This window comes from Cibotium barometz, chromosome 53 (assembly GCF_041138505.1).
Source record: "Cibotium barometz isolate CiBa-2024 chromosome 53, ASM4113850v1, whole genome shotgun sequence".
Lineage (NCBI taxonomy): Eukaryota > Viridiplantae > Streptophyta > Polypodiopsida > Cyatheales > Cibotiaceae > Cibotium > Cibotium barometz.
Window position 1 is genome coordinate 15,735,539 of NC_141098.1, and position 23,079 is coordinate 15,758,617.

The 23,079-nt window shown below is 46.9% G+C and overlaps 1 protein-coding gene across 3 annotated transcripts in view; it reads right to left on the reverse strand.

Annotated features, from left to right (window-relative positions):
* The window catches only part of LOC147608347 (Nuclear transport factor 2 (NTF2) family protein), a 58,505-nt gene that overhangs the window by 33,576 nt on the left and 1,850 nt on the right, over positions 1–23,079 (reverse strand). For all 3 annotated transcript variants that reach the window (XM_086788953.1, XM_086788952.1, XM_086788951.1), the window contains 2 exons: positions 7,665–7,733; positions 7,384–7,458 (listed from right to left, as the gene is read on the reverse strand). In XM_086788953.1, the coding sequence (XP_086645079.1) occupies positions 7,384–7,458; positions 7,665–7,733 (144 nt within the window). The remainder of the gene's footprint in view (positions 1–7,383; positions 7,459–7,664; positions 7,734–23,079) is intronic.

The following is a 23,079-nucleotide window of genomic DNA, read 5'->3' on the forward strand; positions in this document are numbered from 1 at the left end:
ACAACAAAGGCCCTGGTGTATAAAAGTAGACAGGAGATGACTTCTAACACCCCCTCTCAGCTCCTGGCTGTGAAACCAACCCATGGGAGCTGGAGTGCCGCCTGAGCGTAGCCTGAGGTAGAGACTTCGTGAAGAGGTCCACCGCCGTCGAACAATAAAGTAGCAAGATGTCACCAGCCAAGATCTTCACGTACAAAGTGATATTGTATCTCTATATGCTTGGTCCGGGCATGGAAGACCGGGTTCCGAGCAATAGCTATACAACTCTGGTTATCGCACTGGATGACTGTGGGCTCCTTCTGTGGAAACCCAATCTTGCCTAGCAACCTCCGCAGCCATACAACCTCACAAGCAACACCACAAGCAGCCCGGTACTCTACCTCTGTCGAAGAAAGGGCAATAGTTGGCTGCCTCTTGCTGCTCCAAGAAATTGCTCTTGAGCCGAGGGTGAAACTGTATCCTGAAGTAGATCTCCTCGTGTCTGGATCTCCTCCCCAATCTGAGTCACTCCAACCTTGGAGCCTGACCATGCTCTCTAGTTTTGAGAGCCAGTGAAAGTCAGAGGGCCTGGGAATTTAGGAGCAACGCTTCATTTAGAGTACTAGGTTTTCATCCCTCCGCGGTGAATCACCCTACCAGGTGCTAGTATAGGCGTGCCTCTTGGTGCACGATCCCGAAAGACCAATGTAGTGTGGGTGCTTAGCCTAGTGAATGTGGGAGATTGCCTATGACATGGTCTTCATCAACAAATGGTTTCGACACCAATAACATTTACAATATTTGATTCATTTGTATTCACTCCATGAATGGAGGAGTCTACCTTATAAGCCCTTGATACTTGTAATCATCAAATACTCCAAGAAATACATATTGTATTGAGAAGGGGGTCATCCCTTTTCGGCCCCAGTGGTGGTGTCAAGTTGTACATTGTCATTTTTAGATTTGTGGATGCTTATGTTGTTTGTTATTTATCAAGGTTAAGTGATCTAAGTTTGTGTATTTGTTTTCTGGTTGTGGTGTCTCCAATGAGGAGGAGTTTCAACAACATTCCAAAGCCCTTTGGCAACCAATACATGGCGCATCATTTCGGACCACAACTGGTAGTTGGTCCCGTCAAGCTTATCCTGAGCGAAAAGCATATCAAATACATCATTGCTTGCCATTCTGCCTTCCAATAACTAATCTCTAATAGAGAATGCAAATATCCCAACTACCTCTAGGTACTGTCAATGTCCACTGAAATGCAATCGAAATGGCTGCCAGTAGAAACCTACAAAGTGTATGATAAAGTGTAGAGTGTGCAAATGATACTTAGCAAGAACGCAGAAATCAATGATAATGTTGACAATGCTCATAAGGTTGAAGCTAAGCTCAAAGATGTGATGTCGAAGATGACGATGGCCCTTTTTGTACACACCAAATGCTATTCTGATGTAAAGAATACCCAAAATCGAACAAAAACAGTTCAAACTAACACTCTCCCGAAGCCCGACAAAACCTCACGGCCTTCGAATGAGCCCCCAAACGCACCCGAAAGGCTCTGAAATGCACAAAAATTTCATTAACATAGTTAGCAACACACTACAAGGTATACCTTGTCTACCTAAGAGGATAGCTCATTCTAAGACAATCAAAAGAGCAACTCCAGGTTAAGATGACAAGGGGGAGAGAGCCAAGAGAACCTGCTCTGATACCAATTGTTGGAGTGGAAATCGACGTAGCAACACACACATAGATGCAGTACGCAAGGAGAGATGGAATCACAAATACTCAAAGTAGATTGATGAGAATGAGTGAAGTACAAGTGAAGTGGAATGATAAGGTCACTTATATTCATAAGAGTGCATACATACACTCAAGGGAAAAAACCTCGAAAAAGTACCCTAGCCCATTATTAGCCTACGTCCACACATAACTACCATATAAATGGCTATAGCTTAATCCCCTATTTGGGCTATGTTTAAGAACCTTTTTAGACATTGACCAACTTTTTATGGAATTTCTAGTGTTTATATGTCCCAAGAACCTAGCCGACAACACTCAGGTAGTTTCCATGAGCCTACAAATAGCAAGGCCTAGTACAGTCAATAGTCATTTGATCCTTGAATTGTGGGACAGGTCATAGGCTTAAGTTTTTCCTTCTGGAAGCCATGTTGGCTAGGATCTATGTACATATTGATACATATATACAGAAAACATTGTTACAAGAACATCTCTCTTCCTCTTTGTGTTTTGCATGGTTCTTAATATCGGCAGTTCTTCCGCATGTGATATTGGTATCAGAGTCTGGCAAAAGTCCTAGAGAGGTTGAATTGGTGCATATTTGGAACACACACAATACAAAGGAGATAGTTGTTGTTGGTCCAGCCAAGAAAACACAGCCAAGTGGTTCTTCAACATCAAGTATACCGGTGGTAGCAAAATGAGAGCAACCATGGGGTATAGAGACCCCAGGTGGGTATCATGGGGTATGAAGCCCCTAGATGCTTAACCCGGAAGCCATGGTACAAGGATGAGAGGAGGAACAGGTGGTTGCAGGTTTTCAAGAAGGGATCAAGCTCTCAGTCCAAGAAAGGTACAAGTTTTCAACTCAAGGAGGGGACAAGAAAAACAACACACAACACAGCATTAGAGATTGGACCAATCCAAGGGTGCAGCAAAAGGTTACAAGATCAAAGTGATCAAGAGTGCCTCAATTTTTTTAAGCAAGATGCCAAGAACGGAGTCCACATGCAGTAAAGGAATGATGTCAATCATCCAAGATCAGTTGGATTCCCGTCATCACGCTTAGCAGGAGGGGATGTCACATGCACAACTTGTGGGCATGGTTAATTGCATATTTTGGCTATTTTTAGGAACCTTTTTAGGCAATGACTAGCTTTTTATAGGATTCTTGGTATTTATCTGTCCAAGGACTTGGCCGACAATAGTCAAGTGGTTGTAGGGGCAATGCCATGAGCCTATAAATAGCAAGGCCTAGTACGGTCGGTCATTAGTCATCTGATCCCTAAATTGTGGGACAAGCCTTGGGATGTGTCCTGGTGATATGGGACATCAAGGCTTATTCGATATGGTCTATCTATGTGACCCATATGCTTGGAGGTGATTGGGTTTATTGGATCTACGGTTGGGTGGTGAGCCTGAGCTTGTTGATTCTAATTCGGATTAACATGTATCGATGATCACTTTTGGGTTTTTGATTCATGCTCTAGATGAGATTAGTGTAAGACCCATGTCTAGCAAACACATGCGATTAAGCAAAACATGGAAACACATAGGCATTGGCATCTAGCTCTCCGCCCAACCATAGAGCCAATTAGGCTCACCCCCAAGCATGGAAGTTAGTAGCATCGGAGACATGGCTTCACGTGCAAAGCCCTGGTGTCCCATAGCACCAAAATACACCCTTCTATTTTACACACAAAGTAGTCTCACGGACCTTGAGTCCAAGTTTGAGGAGCTCTCCCCCTAATTAACCCCAAAGGTCACTATAACCTAACCTGAAGTTACACATATTAACCCTGGTAAGGAATTAGGGACGTAACATACTTTCCCCTTTTAAGTATCCTTAGCAATGAATCCAGAGAAGTTACTCTTCAAACTACACCTTGACTTCCACATAGCCTCGATCTCAAACCATCCTTTCCACTTGATTAAGTACTCTGAGTAAACTATATACCGAGAACGTTAAGTACCTTGATCTAGAACCAGCTCGGGTTCCACGGGAACATACCTAGTCATGTCCTCAAGGTTAGGGATCTCCTCCATTGGCACAGCAACCTGTAGTTTGATGCTTTGTTGACATCCCCCATTTGGGTAGACATCATCCATACTTTGCAAGGATGCTAGGAGTGTCTCACATGGACTTGGAGCAGATGCAGTGGTGCCGGGCCACCTTCGTTCGCATTTGGAGTCTGGTTCCCTTCCTTACTAGAAGGGCAATGGACCGTATTGGCATTAGAGGTCCCTGTGTGGCTTTTCCCTCCCCCTCCCTTGATGTAGTCTCCCTCCTAGAGTGGCCAGCCAGAGAAGGAGCCCCCTCTTGTTTTTTCTCTTTTTACTTCTTTGGAGGGATTTAACAACAGGCTCCCCATGGGCCTGCTAGTTTTGTAGTTTGGTTTTCTGTGGACGTTTCTCTTTTATAAATTATAAAGAATCTTCTTCTGGTTTTGAAAAAATTATGTTTACGAAGAGGCTGATGTTTTTCTTGTACATGCGTGCTACAGAGATGGGCTGTCGATCTTAATGTGCATGCATGTGAAAGCTTCAAATTGAATCACTCAGATACTGAGGTATTTAAATGTCTTATCTCAGATATAGGTCTCATCACCCTCACCCAGACATTCTTTCAAATGATTAATGTGAAAACACAGGGTGAATCTTGATTCCAAGACATAGTGCCAACCGATAAGCTACCTCATTTATCTTCTTTGTGATCTGATAAGGACCACCACATCATGAAGACAACTTGTAAACCTAACCATTTCTCATCATCTTAGAGTCCTTAGGGACTTGAGATACCAGTGCCCTCCTATAAGACTCTCGAGGTCTGGTGTTGGTTAGCATAATACTGAGTGCGATCCTGAGCACTCTTTACACTTTCCCTTCAATTTTCAGCATATCCTGCATATCCTGCAAGAAAATTACAGTTGATTGCAATCTAACTTCCCCTTCGCCCTATGGCAGTGGGTGACTTCGGCTAATAAACGTACATAAGCATAAATGGTGTGAAACCAGTAGCCACATGCTTACTACTATTATAAGCAAACTCAATCTACGAGAGATATCATTCCCACTCAAACTGTCTCTTGGAGACATACGCTCTAAGCATATCCTCCATACTCTGGTGAGTCCTCTCCACAATACCCGAAACAACCCAAATACTTCTTTAACCAGGTGAAAAAATTTCAGCACCTTCTCTTATCAAAGCCTGAAGCTCTGATACCAATGTAACATGCACTTACATGCGGAAGCGTTCTAATGATAAGATATTGATGCTTAACACTTGCTGAAAACTGAATGCACAGAGATTAGGGTTTAGAAGATACAGAAGGACACAATATTGGGTTCCAACTAGCCGCCTGCAGATGTGCGTTATTGCTTGATGATGCTGGCTGGAACTGGATGCCTTCAGGCCACCTTGCTTATGTGTGTTTTCCTTCCCCCTTGGCTGAAAGTACAATTCTTGCTTGACAGGCTGATGTAGAACTTGCTCAAGAGCACTTGGCTATGGCTGAAGATGATCCAAGACAACCCCACATAGTCCTATAAATAGAAGTCTTTGGTGGGCTAGGGTTGGCTGGGAATGGCACACTTTTCCAATGGGTGCCCAATTTTGGCCCACTTGTCCACATTACCCTTTTTGGTCCAAGTGCCCATGGGTTGTCCACAGCCCCATGGCCCCAAAAGTGACGATTGTTGTGACCACAGGACTGTGGCTTTCACACATGACCTGGTCACATTTGCCTGGGACTTGGACAAGGACTTCACACATGAATTGGCCTTCCCAAACACCTGACCATGGGTCTAATAAGTGTCTAGTCTGGCCTATACAACCATTACATCTACAAAGAGGGTTACATAGGCTTGTGCCACAGGCACGACAGGACTAAACCCTAATGACCTAGATGGCGCCTCGGCACCTGTCCCTTGGACTTGGGCTCACAACATGCTCAAGGCCCATCGAAAAAGGAATCGTCTCTCCTAGATGAAGAAGAATGTCCACATGGCACCTTCAAATATTGCAAAAGTCCTCCTCAAAATCACTTCTTTCATGGAAAAGGTAAATGCAAAAGTTCAAGTTAGGATTATGGAGGTTTTACCCTAGCTTAGCTTACCAATTCAGGTAGCATTGCGAAAAATCTGCACTTAGCTTTATCAATTTGGATACCATTGCAAAAAATCTGCACTTGAAGTTGGGCCAAGATACAGTAATCCCATATGTCCCCAAGTGGAGGACAAAACTGATCTCAATCAACATACCAGACTAAACCCTAATGACCTGGATGGCACCTCAGGACCCGTCCCTTGGACTAGGGCTCACAACATGCTCAAGGCCCATTGAAAAAAGACTCGTCTCTACTAGATGAAGAAGGATGTCCACGTGGCACCCTAGGATAGATGGTGCATGTGGCACCGGTCCCTTTATATATTGCAAAAGTCCTCCTCAAAATCACTTCTTTCATAAAAATCTCCAATGCAAGGTAGATGCAAAAAGTCAAGTTAGGGTTATGGAGGTTTTATCCTAGCTTAGCCTATCAATTCGGCTACCGTTGCACTTGAAGTTGGGCCAAGATACATTAATCCCATATGTGCCCAAGTGGAGGACAAAACTGATCTCACTCAACATACAGGATTAAACCCTAATGACCTAGATGGCACCTCGGGACCTGTCCCTTGGACTAAGGCTCACAACATGCTCGAGACCCATCAACCCTAACTTAGCTTATCAATTCGGCGACCGTTTGCTGAAAACTGCACTTGAACTTGGACTAAGATACAGTAATCCCATATGTGCCCAAGTGGAGGACAAAACTGATCTGAATCAACACAGAAGACGGCTCAGAGAAAAAAATCCAAGGAAACCCAAGATTTGAAAGTTGGCCAAGAAACGAAGTCAGTGTGAGTAAGCAAACCTTTCACAAAAATTTAAATCAGCACACGGAAGATTATAGACATGAAGCAAGCTATTTCAAATGCAGAAACCACCGTCATATATTCTTTTACTATCCAAAGCTTTATGAAGCAACCAAGTAGGTTTTCCCCCCCCTTTTTTTTTGAAGTGTTTGTAACTCCTTAGCCTAAATGGCAACACAAGATTTTATGCCATATATTTTGTCTAACCAAGGAAAGCACAGGTTATGACTCCTAGGTTGATGGGAAGTCATCCTAATGTTACATTTGAGGACAACTCCATGAAAGTTGGAGGGGATGTCACCAGCCATGACTGTTATAGTATGAATGTTTTCTTGGACTGACACAAGATTGCATGCCACCATGTGCGCCGAAGGATTAAATTGAGGCCTGCGATCGTATCATGTCCGCAATTCTAGATGAACTCCATTATTTAAGAGGCCAAATCCCATAACATGTTGTGCGCTCTCCTTTTGCAATTCCTAAACAGAAATCCCCTTCCGCACGCCATGGCATAAATCCTCTACATAGCCTTGGGGTAAAAAGATTGTCAGCGTTGCAGTCATAGGAACTCTATTACCCTTCAAAAAAATTGATGACATACAGTACATAAAGGAAAAACAAATCCAAAGTGACACAACACTATACGAGTGATACCATGTCAATTTAACATCCCTAAATTCTACTCATTATAATGATTATTTTTTAAAATTTAATGCTAGCACAAATTACAATACAAAATAGCCCAACCTGCAATCTTATAAGTGAAACCATATCAATTTGCCGTCCCAAGATTTTGTAATGCTGGATGTTATCAATATTTATCTGCCAAAAAATTGACGGAAACAACAAAGGAGCATAAAATTAGACACACACTAGTGCAATATAGAGCTAGTACAACTGCACAACTACCACCAAACTCTCAAATAAAGACTACAGTTTACAGTGTACACTTGTACTTGATATTAATTGGACCATCTCCTCCTAAAAATCAGGTGAGGAATTGCTTGATCTATTTTTTGAATGCATACCTCTCCGTTACCAGGTGAAGTTTCATGCTCGTGTACTGTGTACTCTCCCATCTTCCCTTCGCTGAACACCTAAAATCCAAGCCATCTTCAATATATCATAATTGTGAGGCACAACTTTCCTTTAAGCTTTGGAAGCTTTGGATACGATAGCCATATTTTTTAGAACATCAATGGGTCTGCTTATTTCAACATATCCCCCTTTCATCAAGGGCTTATTGCAAAACCCCAATCTATGCAATCTTCGCCCGTGCATGATGGCCATATCGGCCAGTTGGAGCTTCACTTGCTATAGCTGCTCACAATTTGCAGCCTCATTCCTTTCACAAAGGAAAACTCTTCTGGCAGTTTATCATTAAGCTCTCATAGAACCACATTAACGAGCAAATTTTTGCTACCACTAACCAAATACGATCGTCTTGATTCCCTGAGGTGGTTTATCATTAAGCTCTCATAGAACCACGTTAAAGAGAAAATTTTTGCTGCTACTAACCAAATACAATCTCAATCATCTTGACTCCTTAAGATAAGACTTTAAGGGTTAGTATCATCAAGTGCAAAATGACAAAGCAATCCAAAAACTGCATGTGGGACAGAAGAGGCTGAGAATAATCTTTACACCCTTGCCATATAAATCTGTCTACAATTTTGAACCTACATGTAAAAGGCCTCCCAAGCCTGTCCAACCAAGATCTCCTAAACAAAGTTCAACACAAGATTACCAATGCCTGCCCACAAGGCCCTCAGCAAGACTATATGTGATCTGCCATCTCCACAGCAAGTGTAGAAGAGTTTGCAAGAGTAGAGGGTAGGACTCTAAAATCACCCTTAAGACAAACTAGAGCGTCTTCTAGTAAAAAAGACAATGTATGATCCGTCCAATTTACATGGGCATCATGGTTATGAAACCATTCTTTACCTATACTAATGTCTACCCTATCTAGATTCATCAACAAAAAATCTAGTCTATCCAAATAACTCTGGATAGATGTAGGTAACTAGGTCACACATCTATCCTAGATCTGTCCATGGCCCGCCGCCAGGTTCACACAATAGACATGATCACTTGGCCGGGTCTCTGCCATAGTCACAAGAAACAGCCGTTTTAGTCTCTCCTTTTCAAGACCCCATCCGTTTCCATGGCCGTTTCTCGTTTCCCAAGTGATCTTGTCACAGAAAACGGTCGTTTCCACCCCTAAAAACTCGTTTCCCCGTTTCCATTCCTCGACCGCTCCGTTCCTGTTTCTGGTGAATATGGTCTCTGCATTAGTAAAATTGACAGTGCTACTAGGATCAAATAGGATGTGTACAAAGCTCGAGTACCAAAGGTTTCTAGAGCTCCATGTACAAGAAAAGAGGTGCGTACTCTGCTCCTCGATGTTTTGCTCCACGCAGAACATAAGAAAATCTCAAAGGACTATGTGCTCGTTTAAATAGGTGCGGCCCAAGCTTTTTTTAAAAGCTTATAAGGCTTTTTCTCTTCAAAAATATGGGCGCCTCTTTCTAGAACTCTAAAAGTGGCCAAGTATCCTTTTTTTAAGAAGGTTGCTTTTTTATAAAACAGCATGCTTTCTGTTTATGGTTATTTGTAGCAACTCTCCTTAAAACAACCAAGGCACGTTTTTCTCCTAGCTGCCTACTACTAGAATCTTCTTAAAAAACCAAGGCACGCTTTTCTCCTGGCCGCCTACAACCCACGCCCAGAATATCTTCTGGCAACACTTCTTAAAAAAACTAAGGCACGCTTGTCTCCTAGCCGCCTGCTACCAGAATCTTCTCAAAAAACCAAGGCACGCTTTTCTCCTGACCGTCTGTAACCAGCGCCCAGAATCTTCTGGCAACTCTCCTTTAAAAAACCAAGGCACGCTTTTCTCCTAGCCGCTTGTTACTAGAATCTTCTTAAAAGACCAAGGCACGCTTTTCTCCTGGCCGCCTGCAACCAGTGCCCAGCATCTTCTGGCGCCCTAGATCTCTATCAACGCACAGTAGCATTGCTTCTGCCCGAACACAATTCTGCTGCCCTGTAGCCTCCTCTTCCTGCTCTACTGTGCTGTGCTTCTCTTTCTCTTCTCTGATGGGCTATGCCAACAGACTGGCTGCCTTATGCACCATCTGCTTTTTTGCCACACAAGCTGCTGGCGTAACTTGTTCTGCTCCCACCAGCAACTGGCTATATGGTTCTGCACCTGGTGCCCAACATGTGGCTGCGCAAGCAGCCCATGCTCACCCAGGTGCCTAGTGCAGCCTAGGTTAATCCACCACATACCATACATGGTCAAGTTGAAACGCTAATACACAGCCATCAAAGAGACCACCAAAGGAACAAGAGTTTTTAGGAAGTTCTGCACATCCTTCCTACACGCATGAGTCTCCACTTTCCCCCTCTCGCAGAATCCACATACATCTGCCTGACAATAACCCTAGAAAGCATACATCTTGACGAGACAATCAATTGTGGTGCCGAGAGAATACCTCGGAATCACGACACGAGATAAACCATGAGAGACACGCAAACCTTTGCAAACTCTGCGTTTAGGTCGCTCTAATACCAAGTGTAAGAGGCCTCCCAAGCCTATCCAATCAAGATCTCCTAAACACGGTCCAACACAAGATTAGAGAAAACCAAATAGAAAGGGTGCAGGCAAGCTCACCACCCAAACATAGGATCATTACTTCAACCCACCCTCGAGCCAGGGGCCAAGGTTCCACTACTCAACACTCGCGTCCCATACCACCAACACTTGCCCACACGGGCCCTCGGCAAATAGAAAGAAATTGCATGCTACCGACGCAACTCTACAGCTCATGTCGGCACCAAAACCGACTATGGCCTTGTCATACATGGAGTCAACTCTAAGTGAGTTTGCTAGGCAACTCGCTCAAAGGAGTTGAAGTCCTAATTGGGTGACCTTGTTTGCATAGGTGAGGAGGGGTTGCGCAAAGTTGTCGTAGGCCCTAAAACTTGTCCCCAAGATGCACAAGGTATTGTGAAGGCAAGAACCGAGTCTTGAGGTCCTCCACAACCGAAACCACTCACAAGCCACCACACCAATCACTAGATCGGTATGTTGGCTCTGCTATCCTCCCACCATATGCTTGCATCTCTGAAGAGGTGCATAGCGGCTAACATAACCCTTTCTTGGTCGGCTCTATGAACAACAACAAAGTAAGAAATGAATTAATGAAGCCATGAATGAACAACATTTGCATCAAGCTTACCATCATATTTATTGAACTGCATCTTCTCTGAGAGTGCCGATTATCTCGATGATTGTGGTACCAGTTGAACTGTGAGAATCGAGGCTTCGAATACCTGTTGACATTGATCCGCTATGTTACTGAGGCAGCATCCCACTCTTCATCCTTCTTGGCCTTCTCGGTCTCACATTGACGATTGGCTGTGAGGGTAGCTTGTAGCCTCTCCCTCTCTAAGATGAGTCATACTTCGGCCTCCTTTGCCTCAGCTGCGAGGGTAGCTCGCAGGTGCTTGGCCTCAGACCCTCGCAAGTGCTTGGCCTCAGTTGTTGCAGCTCGCAGCTGCTCCATCTCCATGGACACTAGTATCGTTTATCCTCATTTTTGTCCTCCAGATCCATGAGAGGCTTGGGCCGTAATGCTAGAAGTACTGACTATATAGAGAGAACTTAGGCCGGTATCAAAGACGCATCCACGGCAAACTATTGGCTGTGTGGAACTTCTGAAGCTCCCCTTACACCATGAGATGGTTTATATTATCTGCAACTGTCAGGTAGTTTGAGGACTGGATAATTGTGGCTATGGCTTCTAAAATGCATCACCAGCCTCAAATATAATTGTTGTTGGAAGTCGGTAGCGCAACCTGCCCCCCCCCCCCCCCCCCCGCGCGGCCTGTGGCTCTACCTATTCCTCGCCCCCCTTCGCCTACTGCTCTTGCCCCCCCTTCCTTCTTCGCGCCCCCAACACCTCCCAGTTTCATTTCGCTTGCCCTTCCCTCCCCCCTCTCCGTGTGTGCGTACTCGCCCGCCCTTCGCCGTTTTTTCTTTTCTTTTCTTTTCTTTTCTTTTCTTTTCTTTTCTTCCCTTCTTTCTTTCTTCTCTTTTTTCTTTTCCTGTTCTTTTCTTTCTTTCTTCTTTTCTTTCTTTCTTTCCTTCTTCTTCTTCTTCTTCTTTTCTTTTCTTTTTCTTTCTTTTCTTTTTCTTTTTTTCTTTTTTCTTTTTTCCTTTTTCTCTTTCTTTTCTTTCCCTTTCTGCGCCCTCCCTTTCCTCTCTTCTCCGCCATCTCTAGCCCGTCCTTGTTCCTCCGACAACGCCCTCAGGTTGTGGGTATTTCTTCATTGTTTTGGCAAGTTTCGGCCTCTTCTGGTCTTCGCCCCCAAGAGGACTGCATAGCAGCCGCTCCATCTCCCCCGACCAAGGCCGCCATTACCTGCCTTTCGTTTTCCAAAGCAGACCTGCAGCTTCTCACTACGACTGTCGCATCCCTAGAGGCCTCCACTCTGGTATGCAAGATTGTCAGTAGCCGCCCCGCGCATGGCCAACTCAGAGATCTTTTTCAAGCTAAGCCTCCTAGGTGCGCCAGCAAAGATCGCAGATATTCATTCTTTGGGACGCGGCTACTACCACGTTGAGTTCGACTCACCAGCGGCGTCTGATCTTGTCATGCAGCTAAGCCCCATTGCATTGCGTACGGCCCAAGCCTTCTTCGCATGGTGGCAACACAGCTTCGACCCGGCATCTGACCCATTAGCTGGAGTTTCAGGCTTTCCCGTTTACAGTCTGCTTTCGACTCGGGAAGGAATACCTTCCTCTTCTCCCAGTGATTGGTGGTGCCATCGGGAGAGTGATGGAATCCCCCCCACCGCTACCTCGGCCCTCGCACGAGCAACGGGAATTCCATCTCTCCGCATTTCTATTGCCTTGTCGGATTCTGTGCCTCACATGATATCTATTCCCACATGATTCTGTGCCTCACATGATATCTATTCCCAGTCTTCGGGGCGATCCCATTATGCAGCAAGTGGAGTATTCCGGCCTTCCAGGCCAATGCTTTATTTGCAGACAGATGGGTCATCTAGATTCTAACCCGAGTTGCCCTCGGTGTCAGACTAGGCGACCGCCCCCGATGGTTCCCCCACCTACTTCCCACTCGTATCCTCATCAAGGGGCCGAGGGAGGAGCAGGTTCCCAGGCCGCGGAGCACCAGGTTCCGACCACGGATGACCGATCAGCCGGAGAGTGGCAGACGGTTGGCTCCCGTCCCGATCACCAGCCGAGCACTAGAGCTAAGTATTGCCACCATGTGCGCCAGGCTGGCAACATGCAGGAGGATTCGGTTCTATCAGAGAACCGTTTTGAGCACTTGTCACAGCACCCGCCTGCAGAGACGGTGGGCCCCCTCCAATCACGGAGAGCGTCCCCCAACCCCCCCCCCCCCCCCCGCGCGCACGGTGGCGGCTGATTCCTCGTCGCGACTTCTCCTTTGGCCTTCAATGCCCAATGGGGCAAGTTGACCCCACCCTCGCTTCATCGAGCCTTCCCCAGCAGCCTTCCTCTCTGATGGATACCTCTCAGCAGCATCCCTCTGCAGCCTCTCCGCCTTCCCACTGCCCCTCGCCTCCTTCCCCGCCGCCTCCCCCTCCTCCCCCACCCTCGCCTCTGACTCTTCCCGCAGTCGCTCCATTTGCCCCTTCCTCTTTCTCTGTACCTACCCCCCCCCCCTCCAAAGCATTCCTGTCGGCCCCCAGCAGCCCCTGACCCGGAGAGGAGACAGCCGACAAGTACCGTTCGCCACCTGATTCATCATTTCTCAGAGAGCCGACAGAGATGACTATTGCGGCCTCACCAGTGAGGGCTCTCCCATCTGAGTCTCCAGGAAGGCCCCTCGAGATCTTGGGGCAGCTTGTGGATTATAGTTACTTCCGGTGTCTTCCGACGGAAGGGACAGACCGTAGCCCCTATTCGGGTATGTGTGGTCTTCCACCACTCCAGACCCTCTACGCCAAAGAATGACGAGATGATCTTCTCTTTCCCCTTGAGCGCAACCCCTGAGACAAAGTGGGATCCAGAGTCGGTGGCCACAACCATACAAGATCAGGCAGTTGAGCTATCGCATCATCTACAAGATCTCCGGATCACCGACGTTCTTACTCATCTATTATGGCCTTTTGGCCAGGATGGAGCTTGGTGGATCAGCCCACAGAGACCAGGGAGGGGAGATGGCGACCTCCAGCCTGGAGGTGCAGCTTTTTGTGCTCTCGCAGTACCTCTCACCCCTTCTTACAGATACCTCCATTGTGATCGATGGAGCACGGAGTATGCATACTCTCGTGCTCGGGTAGAGTGGCAGTACATGGAGGGCAGGATCCACGCCCACTTGGCGCGACTCCACACCACGACAGATTGTGACTAATCCCCGTCTAAGCCCGTGCCCAAGACTCTTCGCGTGGAGGGCAGTTCTAGTAGTTCCGCCTCACACAGACATTGATATGAGGATTGTCTCATGGAACATTCAGGGCTTAGGGGGGCCTCGGTGCCTTCAGAGACGAGGTGTCCTTAGAAGAGAGCTGCATCGAGCTATGGTTGGGGGATCTATCGACATTCTTTTCCTTCAAGAGCACCATCTTACTAAAGGGCATACCCGCCGCTACAAGAAGATTCTACCAGGCAAGAGTAATACTTTTTGGTCTCCATCCTTCAACCCTTCAAGGACGCAGGGAGGAGTGTGTCTCTCTATCAGTGAGCAACTTCTGCCATCTGTGACAGGATTAGGAGTCATAGTTCCAGGACGTGCTCAATGGGTTACCATTCTAATTGGAGAGGATAGCCGACAGGCCCTTCCCCAAGCTGATTTTTGGTGCATGGGCGATGACTTCAACATGATAGAGGCAGCAGAGGACAGGCTTGGAGGTGGCACGGCCACTGTCTCAAGGGTGTCCTCTGCATGGGAGGAGATGATACTCATTCTTAGGGGGTAGGACCCTTGGCATCTTCCAGAGTTTGGGCGCAGCCCCGGGAGTCTTAGCTTTTCTCGATTTGATAGGCGGAGCACTGGCCCCAACCTCTCTCGACTAGACAAGTTTTATGTTGACGAGTGGGCTTGCAGCCATGGAGGAATGGTTGGTATTCTGGCAGGCACTACATTTTCAGATCATGCCCCGGTTATTCTGTCCCTTGGGCGGGTCTAGATTTTTCCTCAAGATCTGCAGCATGCACTTTGGATGAGGGCCTTGGGGAGGTCAGTATTTTCTAACAGGAGGCAGCCCCCAGAGGAGATTGGAGGGATTTCGGAAGCAAGAGAGGAGTCTAAGAAGGGGCCTAGCCTCTTTACAACGTCTTCAGGAGAGTCCCCCGGACAGCCCATGGATTGAGAGTCAGATCGCTGCTGCCCGCACGGAGATTCGGTCCATTGAGGAGGAGGGGGGAGTATAGATACCATGCCAGGGCCTCATTCTAGACTAAGGCCGGTGACAGAGTTACTAGAGACTTCTTTGAGATAGCCGGCCCTCGCAGGAGGAGAGAGACTATTCGCAGGCTACGTGGCCAGGATGGATATTGTTTCCGATCCCCCGCAGGTGAGAGCCATCGCCACGGATTTCTTCCCGTCTCTTCTCACTAGTGCCCCATTATCCCCCAAGGTGATGGATGCGCACGAGATAGTCTGGAGACACACGAGATAGTCTGGAGACACACGAGAGAGGTGATTTCTCCCTCCCTTCAGTTGCGCCTTCCGCTCCGCACGCAGGAGGAGCTGCTGGACTCAGCGTTTGCAGACGACATAGCAGCCTACCTTGCTCGAGATGTTGGGAATCTCCAAAGATTCGTGGAGGCGATACAGATTTTCTACCGTACATCAGAAGCACAGATCAACTGGCACAAGTCATGTGGCTTTTGGGTAGGCTCAACACCCATCCCAACTTGGCGACCAGTTGAGACTTTCCAGTGGATCTCGAGGGGCACTCCAGTCCGATACCTCCACGTTGGCATTGATCTCTCTCCCGAGCAGCAGCTCGCTCCGCTTCTTATGAGTATTCGGAAGAAGCTTCTATATTGGAGCTTGGCGAGGCTATCCCTTGCAGGCAGAGTGGTGGTGGCGAACCAGGTACTGCTTGCCACCATGTGGTACATCACCTCGTGTTGGGCCTTTTCTCGGGCTTGTATTGGCTAGGTACAACGTTTGATCCAAAACTTCTTGTGGGCTGGAAGTAATGGGAGGCCAGCCAAGACCAAGGTGGCATGGAGAGATCATTCAGCCACGTAGCAGAGGGGGGCTAGGTCTCATTGATCCAGCTATACAGAGCCGTGCCCTGTTGGGCAAGTTGATTGTCAGAGGACTCCAACCCGGTGGTGAGCCTTGGAAGGATTTCCTCTTGGCCTGGATTTCAACTCGCACTCCGAGCCTTGGAGTGCCCGTGGCCGCAGAGTACTAGATGGATCTTCACAGAGATGTAAGCCCATGGTTTTAGTCCTACCTTTGAGGACAGATTCGCAGCCAGTCTACTTCGTGCTTGGGATCATCTCAGGCCATCCCTCAGATAGATTGTTCCAATGGCCTCAGAGGAGCAGCTTCGGCAGCCTTTGATCTGGAACCCCCTGATCCGTTTACCCAATGGCCACATGCCAGGGGCCCGACCACACATATCCTGGGGCGCCTTGAGCATGGGACCAACTAGGTCTCTTGGAGATTGGGTTGCACACAGGCAGTTACCTCAGGAAGAGCAGGAGAGAGGCCTGACAGGGATCCAGGGTAGAGACAGGCTCAGCATCGACATTGACTCAGCTATTCCTCCGGAGTGGTTGACTCCTATTACAGACCCAACCCCCCCGATATGGCTAGGCATGTTCACCAGACACGATATTCTCGTGACGGTCTATGGAGCAGATGAGGACAATTGTCTGCTCACTTTTTCTATTGGATTACATGGCAGATTAGAGAGATCAGAGCACCCCTTGGAGGATTTCAGAGGCTGCACCTTGTAGAGGGCGAGGGTGATTGGTTTTCAGGCACGTGCACGGCACATAGATCCAGCACCGACCAAGGTGACCAAGGAGAGATTTTTGCGATTATGGATTTGGGAGTGCCGACCTCTCACGCGGTTGCAGTGGGACCCTCCAGAGGAGGCGGCATGATCCCACAGATCGGGTGGAGACTCTGGATGCCCCTTTCTTTGCATATACATCCAGATATCGGAGATAGATGGCACACCAGCAACAGCAGCACACTAGCAGTCTCAGGGCCTATAACAAGGCTTCCTTTCAAATTTCTAGAAGAGGCTTTGGGACAGCTTTCGGCCGAGGAAGATCACTCTCTTCCTCTGGTTGATGGCACACAGGAGTCTGGCAATGGGTACTTCGCTGGCAGTCGGCTTGCCCAAGGTGCGGCCACCCCCAAGAGTCTCAGCGACATTGCCTTTGAGATTGCCCGAAGGCTTAGCAGATTTGGCAACGAATTCTCCGCATCTTTGCTATGGACAAGGCAACGACCCAGATTATCACTTGGGGTACTGTCGCTTGGGCAACCGAGGCTAGAGTGGTCAGGACTTACAAGGAGGATGGGGGAGGCCGTGCCCTTCAGGTCTCCCACCATCATATTGCAGTAGTACCCGTCATAGCCCCACCTGTAGGTGTTTGGCGTCCAGACTCATGCCAGCGCTGGGAGATTTGCAGTAGCATAGTAGCCTGACACATCTGGCATGTTAGATGTAGCGAGGCCATCGAGGGTACCCACACTCCGCCAGCTGAGACCATCAAGAGCATATGGTCATCATTCACACCCTCCGCGGTCAGTGGGGGAAGCTGCAGGGAGTTTCTGACTGCATGCAGAAGTGGCGGAAAGCCTTCTTGAAACTTTGGAGGCCTGGCCCTTTCCTCACAGATAGAGGCGGTGACCCCATTTGGCACTACAGACCACCTGTGTGGTTGCTTCCCCCCCCCCTCCCCCTGTATGAGATAGCCTTCTCCTCATAGAGCGGCCAGCCGAAGGAGAAGCATCTCTCCCCCTTATGATCACTTGTTTCCCGCCCTTATATGAGGCAAGTTTGTATTTAGCCCTTCATGGTTGTACTTAGCCCTTTGTGGCTGTTTTCTCTTTAACTAATTGAAGGATCTTTTTCTAGGAAAAAAAGAAGTACTGACTATAATGTGGAGTGAAGCATACATTGCATCATAGCCATGTAGGTATCCTTGGAAGGTGGAACACTCAAAGTAGAGGCTTGTTGTAGAGATCCGGGAAACTGGTTGCTCCCTCTCTTCTTCGTTACTCATAGTGGGAGTGTTCGTGTTCATGTTCATGTTCGTGTCCGAGCAATAAGACCATCCACTAGAGGTGTATGGGGCTCTTTTGGAGGCTTCCTAAAATGCTACCACCCTTCAAGGGATGGCAGCCACGTCAGTTCTGTGCTCCCCGAAGTATGTAAACCAACCACACAAATAGCCTCAACACCTCTTGGTCAAGGCAATGGCAAGGGCTTCATCCCTACGGGATGAGCAAGGGTGGTGTGGGCAGAGAAAGCAGGAATACCCGCGACCACCTTAACCAAAGGAAACAAAAAACACCTTTTCTTATCAAAGCTTGAAGCTATGATACCAATGTAACATGCACTTGCTTTGCAAAAGTGTTTTCATGATACAATATTGATGCTTCACACTTGCTGAAAACTGAATTGCAAAGTTTGGGGTCGAGAGAAGTACATATGAACACCAGATTGGATCCCAATCCACCCTCTCAAGGGGCCCCTTCAGCTGCTTTATTGCTTGCAAGAGAATGAGGTACAAGACTTAACTTACCTGCTGTCCACTGGACTGCAGAATACCTCAATCTTCTTGGACTGTTTTGGAGCCCCTTCAGCTGTGCATTAGGCTGCTCACAAAGCCGCCTAGATGGTACCTGATTTGGGCGCCCTTTTTGGTGTGTTTTACTGTCCTACAGGTTGCCCCTGATGTGCATTTTGCTGCCCTGAAGATGGGCTGTGTTTTGGCTCAATGGGCTGCCTTGATGATGTGCGTTGATCTTTAGATGGCTGTCCTTTTCATGCTGGTCTGGTCGCCCTCCTTCTGCAGTGCTTTAGCCTCCTTATCCTGCCCCTTGGCTGAGAGTACTATTGTCTTTGCTTGCCCTTGGCTGAGAGGTGCCCCTCCGTTTGGTCCACTATGTTGAAATATACAAGTGAATAGGGTGTGTGCGGGAACAAGCCCCTAGCAAGAGGCTGTAAAAGAGAATCTGTAAATGTGAGAGAAGCTGTAAAAAGGTGAGAAGTATCTACTAGAAGAGAATAAAGGGTAGCATGAGGAGATTTAGGAGGTGTGGAGATATTCTGGGAAGAGGTGGAGTGAATCAAGGAGAAATCAGTGGGATTAGATGCTTGGATGTAAACTCTATAAATTGAGGCATTGGCCTAATGAGAATTTGCTGGTTTTTTATTATCCATGCCTACATTAAGCTATCAGTTAATTGCTCACTAATCATGTCTTAATTATCATCTAATCTCTTTTCTAATGATGTTGATTCTAGCATTTGATCCACCATAGCTCATCACATTGCTGCAAATTTAACATGGTATCAGAGCCTAGCTTAGAATCCATCTAATTTATGAGCCCATTATCTTGCTAATCACCTAGCTAATCAAGATTAGTAGATAATCAAGTTTTTTTTACCTCTTTTTCAATTAGCCTCTATACCCCCAGCTGATGGAGGAGCTCTCTCTCCCATCACACATAAAATTGGCCCAAACCCTTTTAGCCAAGCATAGCCATACCCATTGTGCTTCAGTCCATCTAAACAAAACATCAAACCGCCGTGCAGAGCTGCTGTTTTTCGCGATTTTACAGGCGCCACTTTTTTGAAGAAAATCTGAGATTTTGTCTGCACCAGATGCAATGGCTCTAATTCCTCTTGGCCCTAGGGGTTTTCAAGGGTGCTCTGCAACAGCTGGTGAAGACAATTTTTTATTTGATCAAGTTTACAGTGAGATCCAAGCTCTTCATCAAATCTGCAGGTGACTTTGGTAAAACAGAGATTAAGCATTCAATGTTTGGTCAAATCTTGTGTTTCTTGGCTTAATCCTCTATTAGACTAATTGCTATTGATGGCCTTGAAAGGATTTGCGCTCATTTGAACTCTAAGGCCCCAGATCTGGACTCCCCGCATACTCTGTTTTCTGTACACAAAACAGAGAATTATTTTGCTAATCAGTGATTAATCAATACTAATCACTGTATTTTGGTGCAATTGAGGGTTCAAATTAACCATTGGGTATCTGATATAGATCCCTATAACTTCAGATTGCAATTCAGAGATGGTTTGATACTCCAACCATTCAGTACAGATTTGTTACCCTTAGTTTAATATAATTTCTGATGAATTTATGCTGATAAATCTGTTGTAATCATCACCTAAATACCAGATTGAGTTGTAAAAAGACACTGCCCTTGAATCTTGAAATTGGATCAAGAGGTAAGACTCCCTTCACATCATCATGAGCACGGTACAAGAGAGAGCCAAATTTAATGGGGAGCAATTTTACACATGGAAAACAAAAACCATGTATTTGCTCATGAGGAAAAATCTGTGGGAGCTAGTTGAGGGAAGAGATGAAGAGGTGAGAGGGAAAAATGAGTGGAAGAGCAGGAATGAGAAAGCATTAGGACTTATCGCACTCAGTTTAAATGATGAAATCATTCATCACATCACAGGGATACAATGGGCAAAAGATGCATGGGATGAACTCAATAAATTATTTGGCACTCAAGCAAAAAATTCAAAGATAAATCTGTTAATGCAATTCTACAAACTGGATATGAAGGAAAGTGAACCTTTAATCACACACTTGAACAAATATAAAAGCATTAAGCAACAAATGTCAGCCATTGGCAAAAAGGTAGAAGATGATGAGGCACTAGCAGTGCTTTTGAAGAGTGTGGACAAAGGTGAATATGAAAACATTGTAGCAACATTAAAGAATGTACCTAAATTGAAGCTGCACGAGATAGAAGGAGCTCTGCTAGAGCAAGAGACCAGGGTCAAAGAGAAGAAATGGTTGGACTCAACAACTGGAGAAGAAAAAGCATTCTTCAACCGAGGAGGATTCTCTCGAGGACGAGGAAGAGGCAAAGTAGGAGGAAGGACCTTCACTTGCCACAACTGTGGAAAGCCAGGACACACATGGCAAGAGACTGCTACAGCAAACCCAGTGGAGAAGGAACGACATCGGCAAACTCATGGAGGCTCCTAAGGAAGTGGAGTCAGATCATCTTTTCTCAGAGAGAGAGAGAGAGAGAGAAACCCCACAACCCAATGTAACCTGCCCCAACAAAGTAAAACTCGCGTCAATGTGAGGCAAAGTACTCCGAGTGGTGGTTGGTGTTGAAGGATCACGTCGGTGAAAGTAGAGGCACTCCAAGGTGGTAGTGGCAGCGGAAGATGAGGTGATGCAGGCTCGGATGACAAGTGCGCTGCTGTACCTGAGGTGGTCGATGAAGAGCAGAGAGGGCTGCCGTCCCGAGTGGTGGTGGTGGTGGTGGAGCAAGCTCTGATGACAAGGGTGCTGCAAGCCCTAAAAAGCTTTGATGACACGGGTGCTGCGTACCTAAAGCGGTGCGGAGCAGAGAGGGCTGTCATCCCAAGTGGTGCAAGCTATGGTGACATGGGTATTGCATACCTCAAGCAGAGAGGGCTGCGACCCAAGTGGTGCAAGCTATGGTGACACGAGTGCTGCGTACCTGAAGCAAAGAGGGCTGCTGTCCCGAGTGGTGCAAGCTATGGTGACACGGGTGCTGCGTACCTACAGCAGAGAGGGCTGCCGTCCCGAGTGGTGCAAGCTCTGGTGACACGGGTGCTGCGTACCTGAAGCACAGAGTGGGCTGCCGTCTCGAGTGGTGCAAGCTTTGGTGTCAGGTGCTACGTACTTGAAGCACAAAGTGGGCTGCCGTCCCGATGCAGCAAAGAGTGGGCTGTTGTCCCGATGGTGAGAGCTGAGGCAAAAACGCTGATATGCTCTATGTATAGCAGAGGGGGCTGCTGTCCCATGGGCTGTGGCAAAACATAGAAGATATGCTAATGTAAGCACTAATGTGAGCCCTGATGTATGTGCTGATGTAAGGCTGACATAAACGCTGATATACGCCCTGATGAAAACGCTAATGTCTGCTGATGTAAAACACAGATGAAGTGCTGATGTAGGCGCTGATCTAGGCTGATGTAAAACGCAGATAACAGTGCAGAAGTAAGCCTGATGTAAGCGCCAATGTAAGGCTGATGTCAGCCTGATGTGAGGCTGCTGTAAAACACTGATGTCAGCCTAAGGTAATGTAAGGCTAATGTGAGCCTGATGTGAGGCTGCTGTAAAACACTGATGTCCGTCTGAGGTAAACGCTGAAGATAGCAGAAGAAAAATACTGATAAAAAGGATGTAAAGCTCTGATGATAAACACTGAGGTAAGCCTGATGGTGTGTTGAAGTAAACGCTGATGTACAGCTGATGATGAAATGCTGAAGTCAGCCCTGATGTAGGCGGCCAGGAGATGATAGCAGAGAGGGCTGCTGTCCCACGGTGGCCTGTAGCAGAGGGTGGGCTGCTATCCTGGGTAGTGGCCATATGGTGCCGGATATAACAACGAAGTGGTACACCCATGATAAAAGATAGGCAAGGCTATATATACTCAGGGGGGGGTGCTGGTTGGTCACCCTAAGAGGTGTAGGCCAGCAGCCAAGACAAAAAACCCCAAATAAAATATAAAATACCCAAAAAATTCCCTTTTTAGGGATGGGAAAAATACTGTTTTCTTCACACACGGCCCCACTTTTGACCATTGTTAGTCGATGGTTTTCACATATGGAATGACACATTTGCCAGGGACTTGGACAAGGACTTTGCCACTTGACTTGGCCTTCCCAAACACCTTACTGTAACATGCGAAAGCTTGATGAATAGAATCGGTTCTTCAATGGACAGCAATCTTCCATGACGAAGATAACCCACAAGAAAGATAGATATGTGCAGAATAAGAGAGAGCGATAGAGAGTGAGTCAGACACAATATTGGGTCCTAAATACCCTCTGTAGGGCCCACACCAGGTGTATTTGCTTTATTAGAATGATGATTAAATAACGCAAATCTATAGATCTTCTGTGGCTGTAGCACTCCATCATTTGCACTGATCTCATCTTCACCCTCTACATCTGCTGAAAGTGCATCCAGGGCAACTCCTGGGCCACGCCAGGAGGGGAAGGCCACCTCCTCCAAATCTGAAGGAAGGAGCAGCCATTCCTATTGGAATCACCTTACGAGCTGCAGTTGCAGTAGCCAAAGTGGCTTCATAAAGCAACTCCAATTCCTGGCATATCTGATGTGCAACAAAAACTCTACTTGCAAAATCAACAGGTGCTGGTAGGCAAACCGTTAACACTCTACTCACATGCAATCATTTTAACAAGGAGATGTAGAATT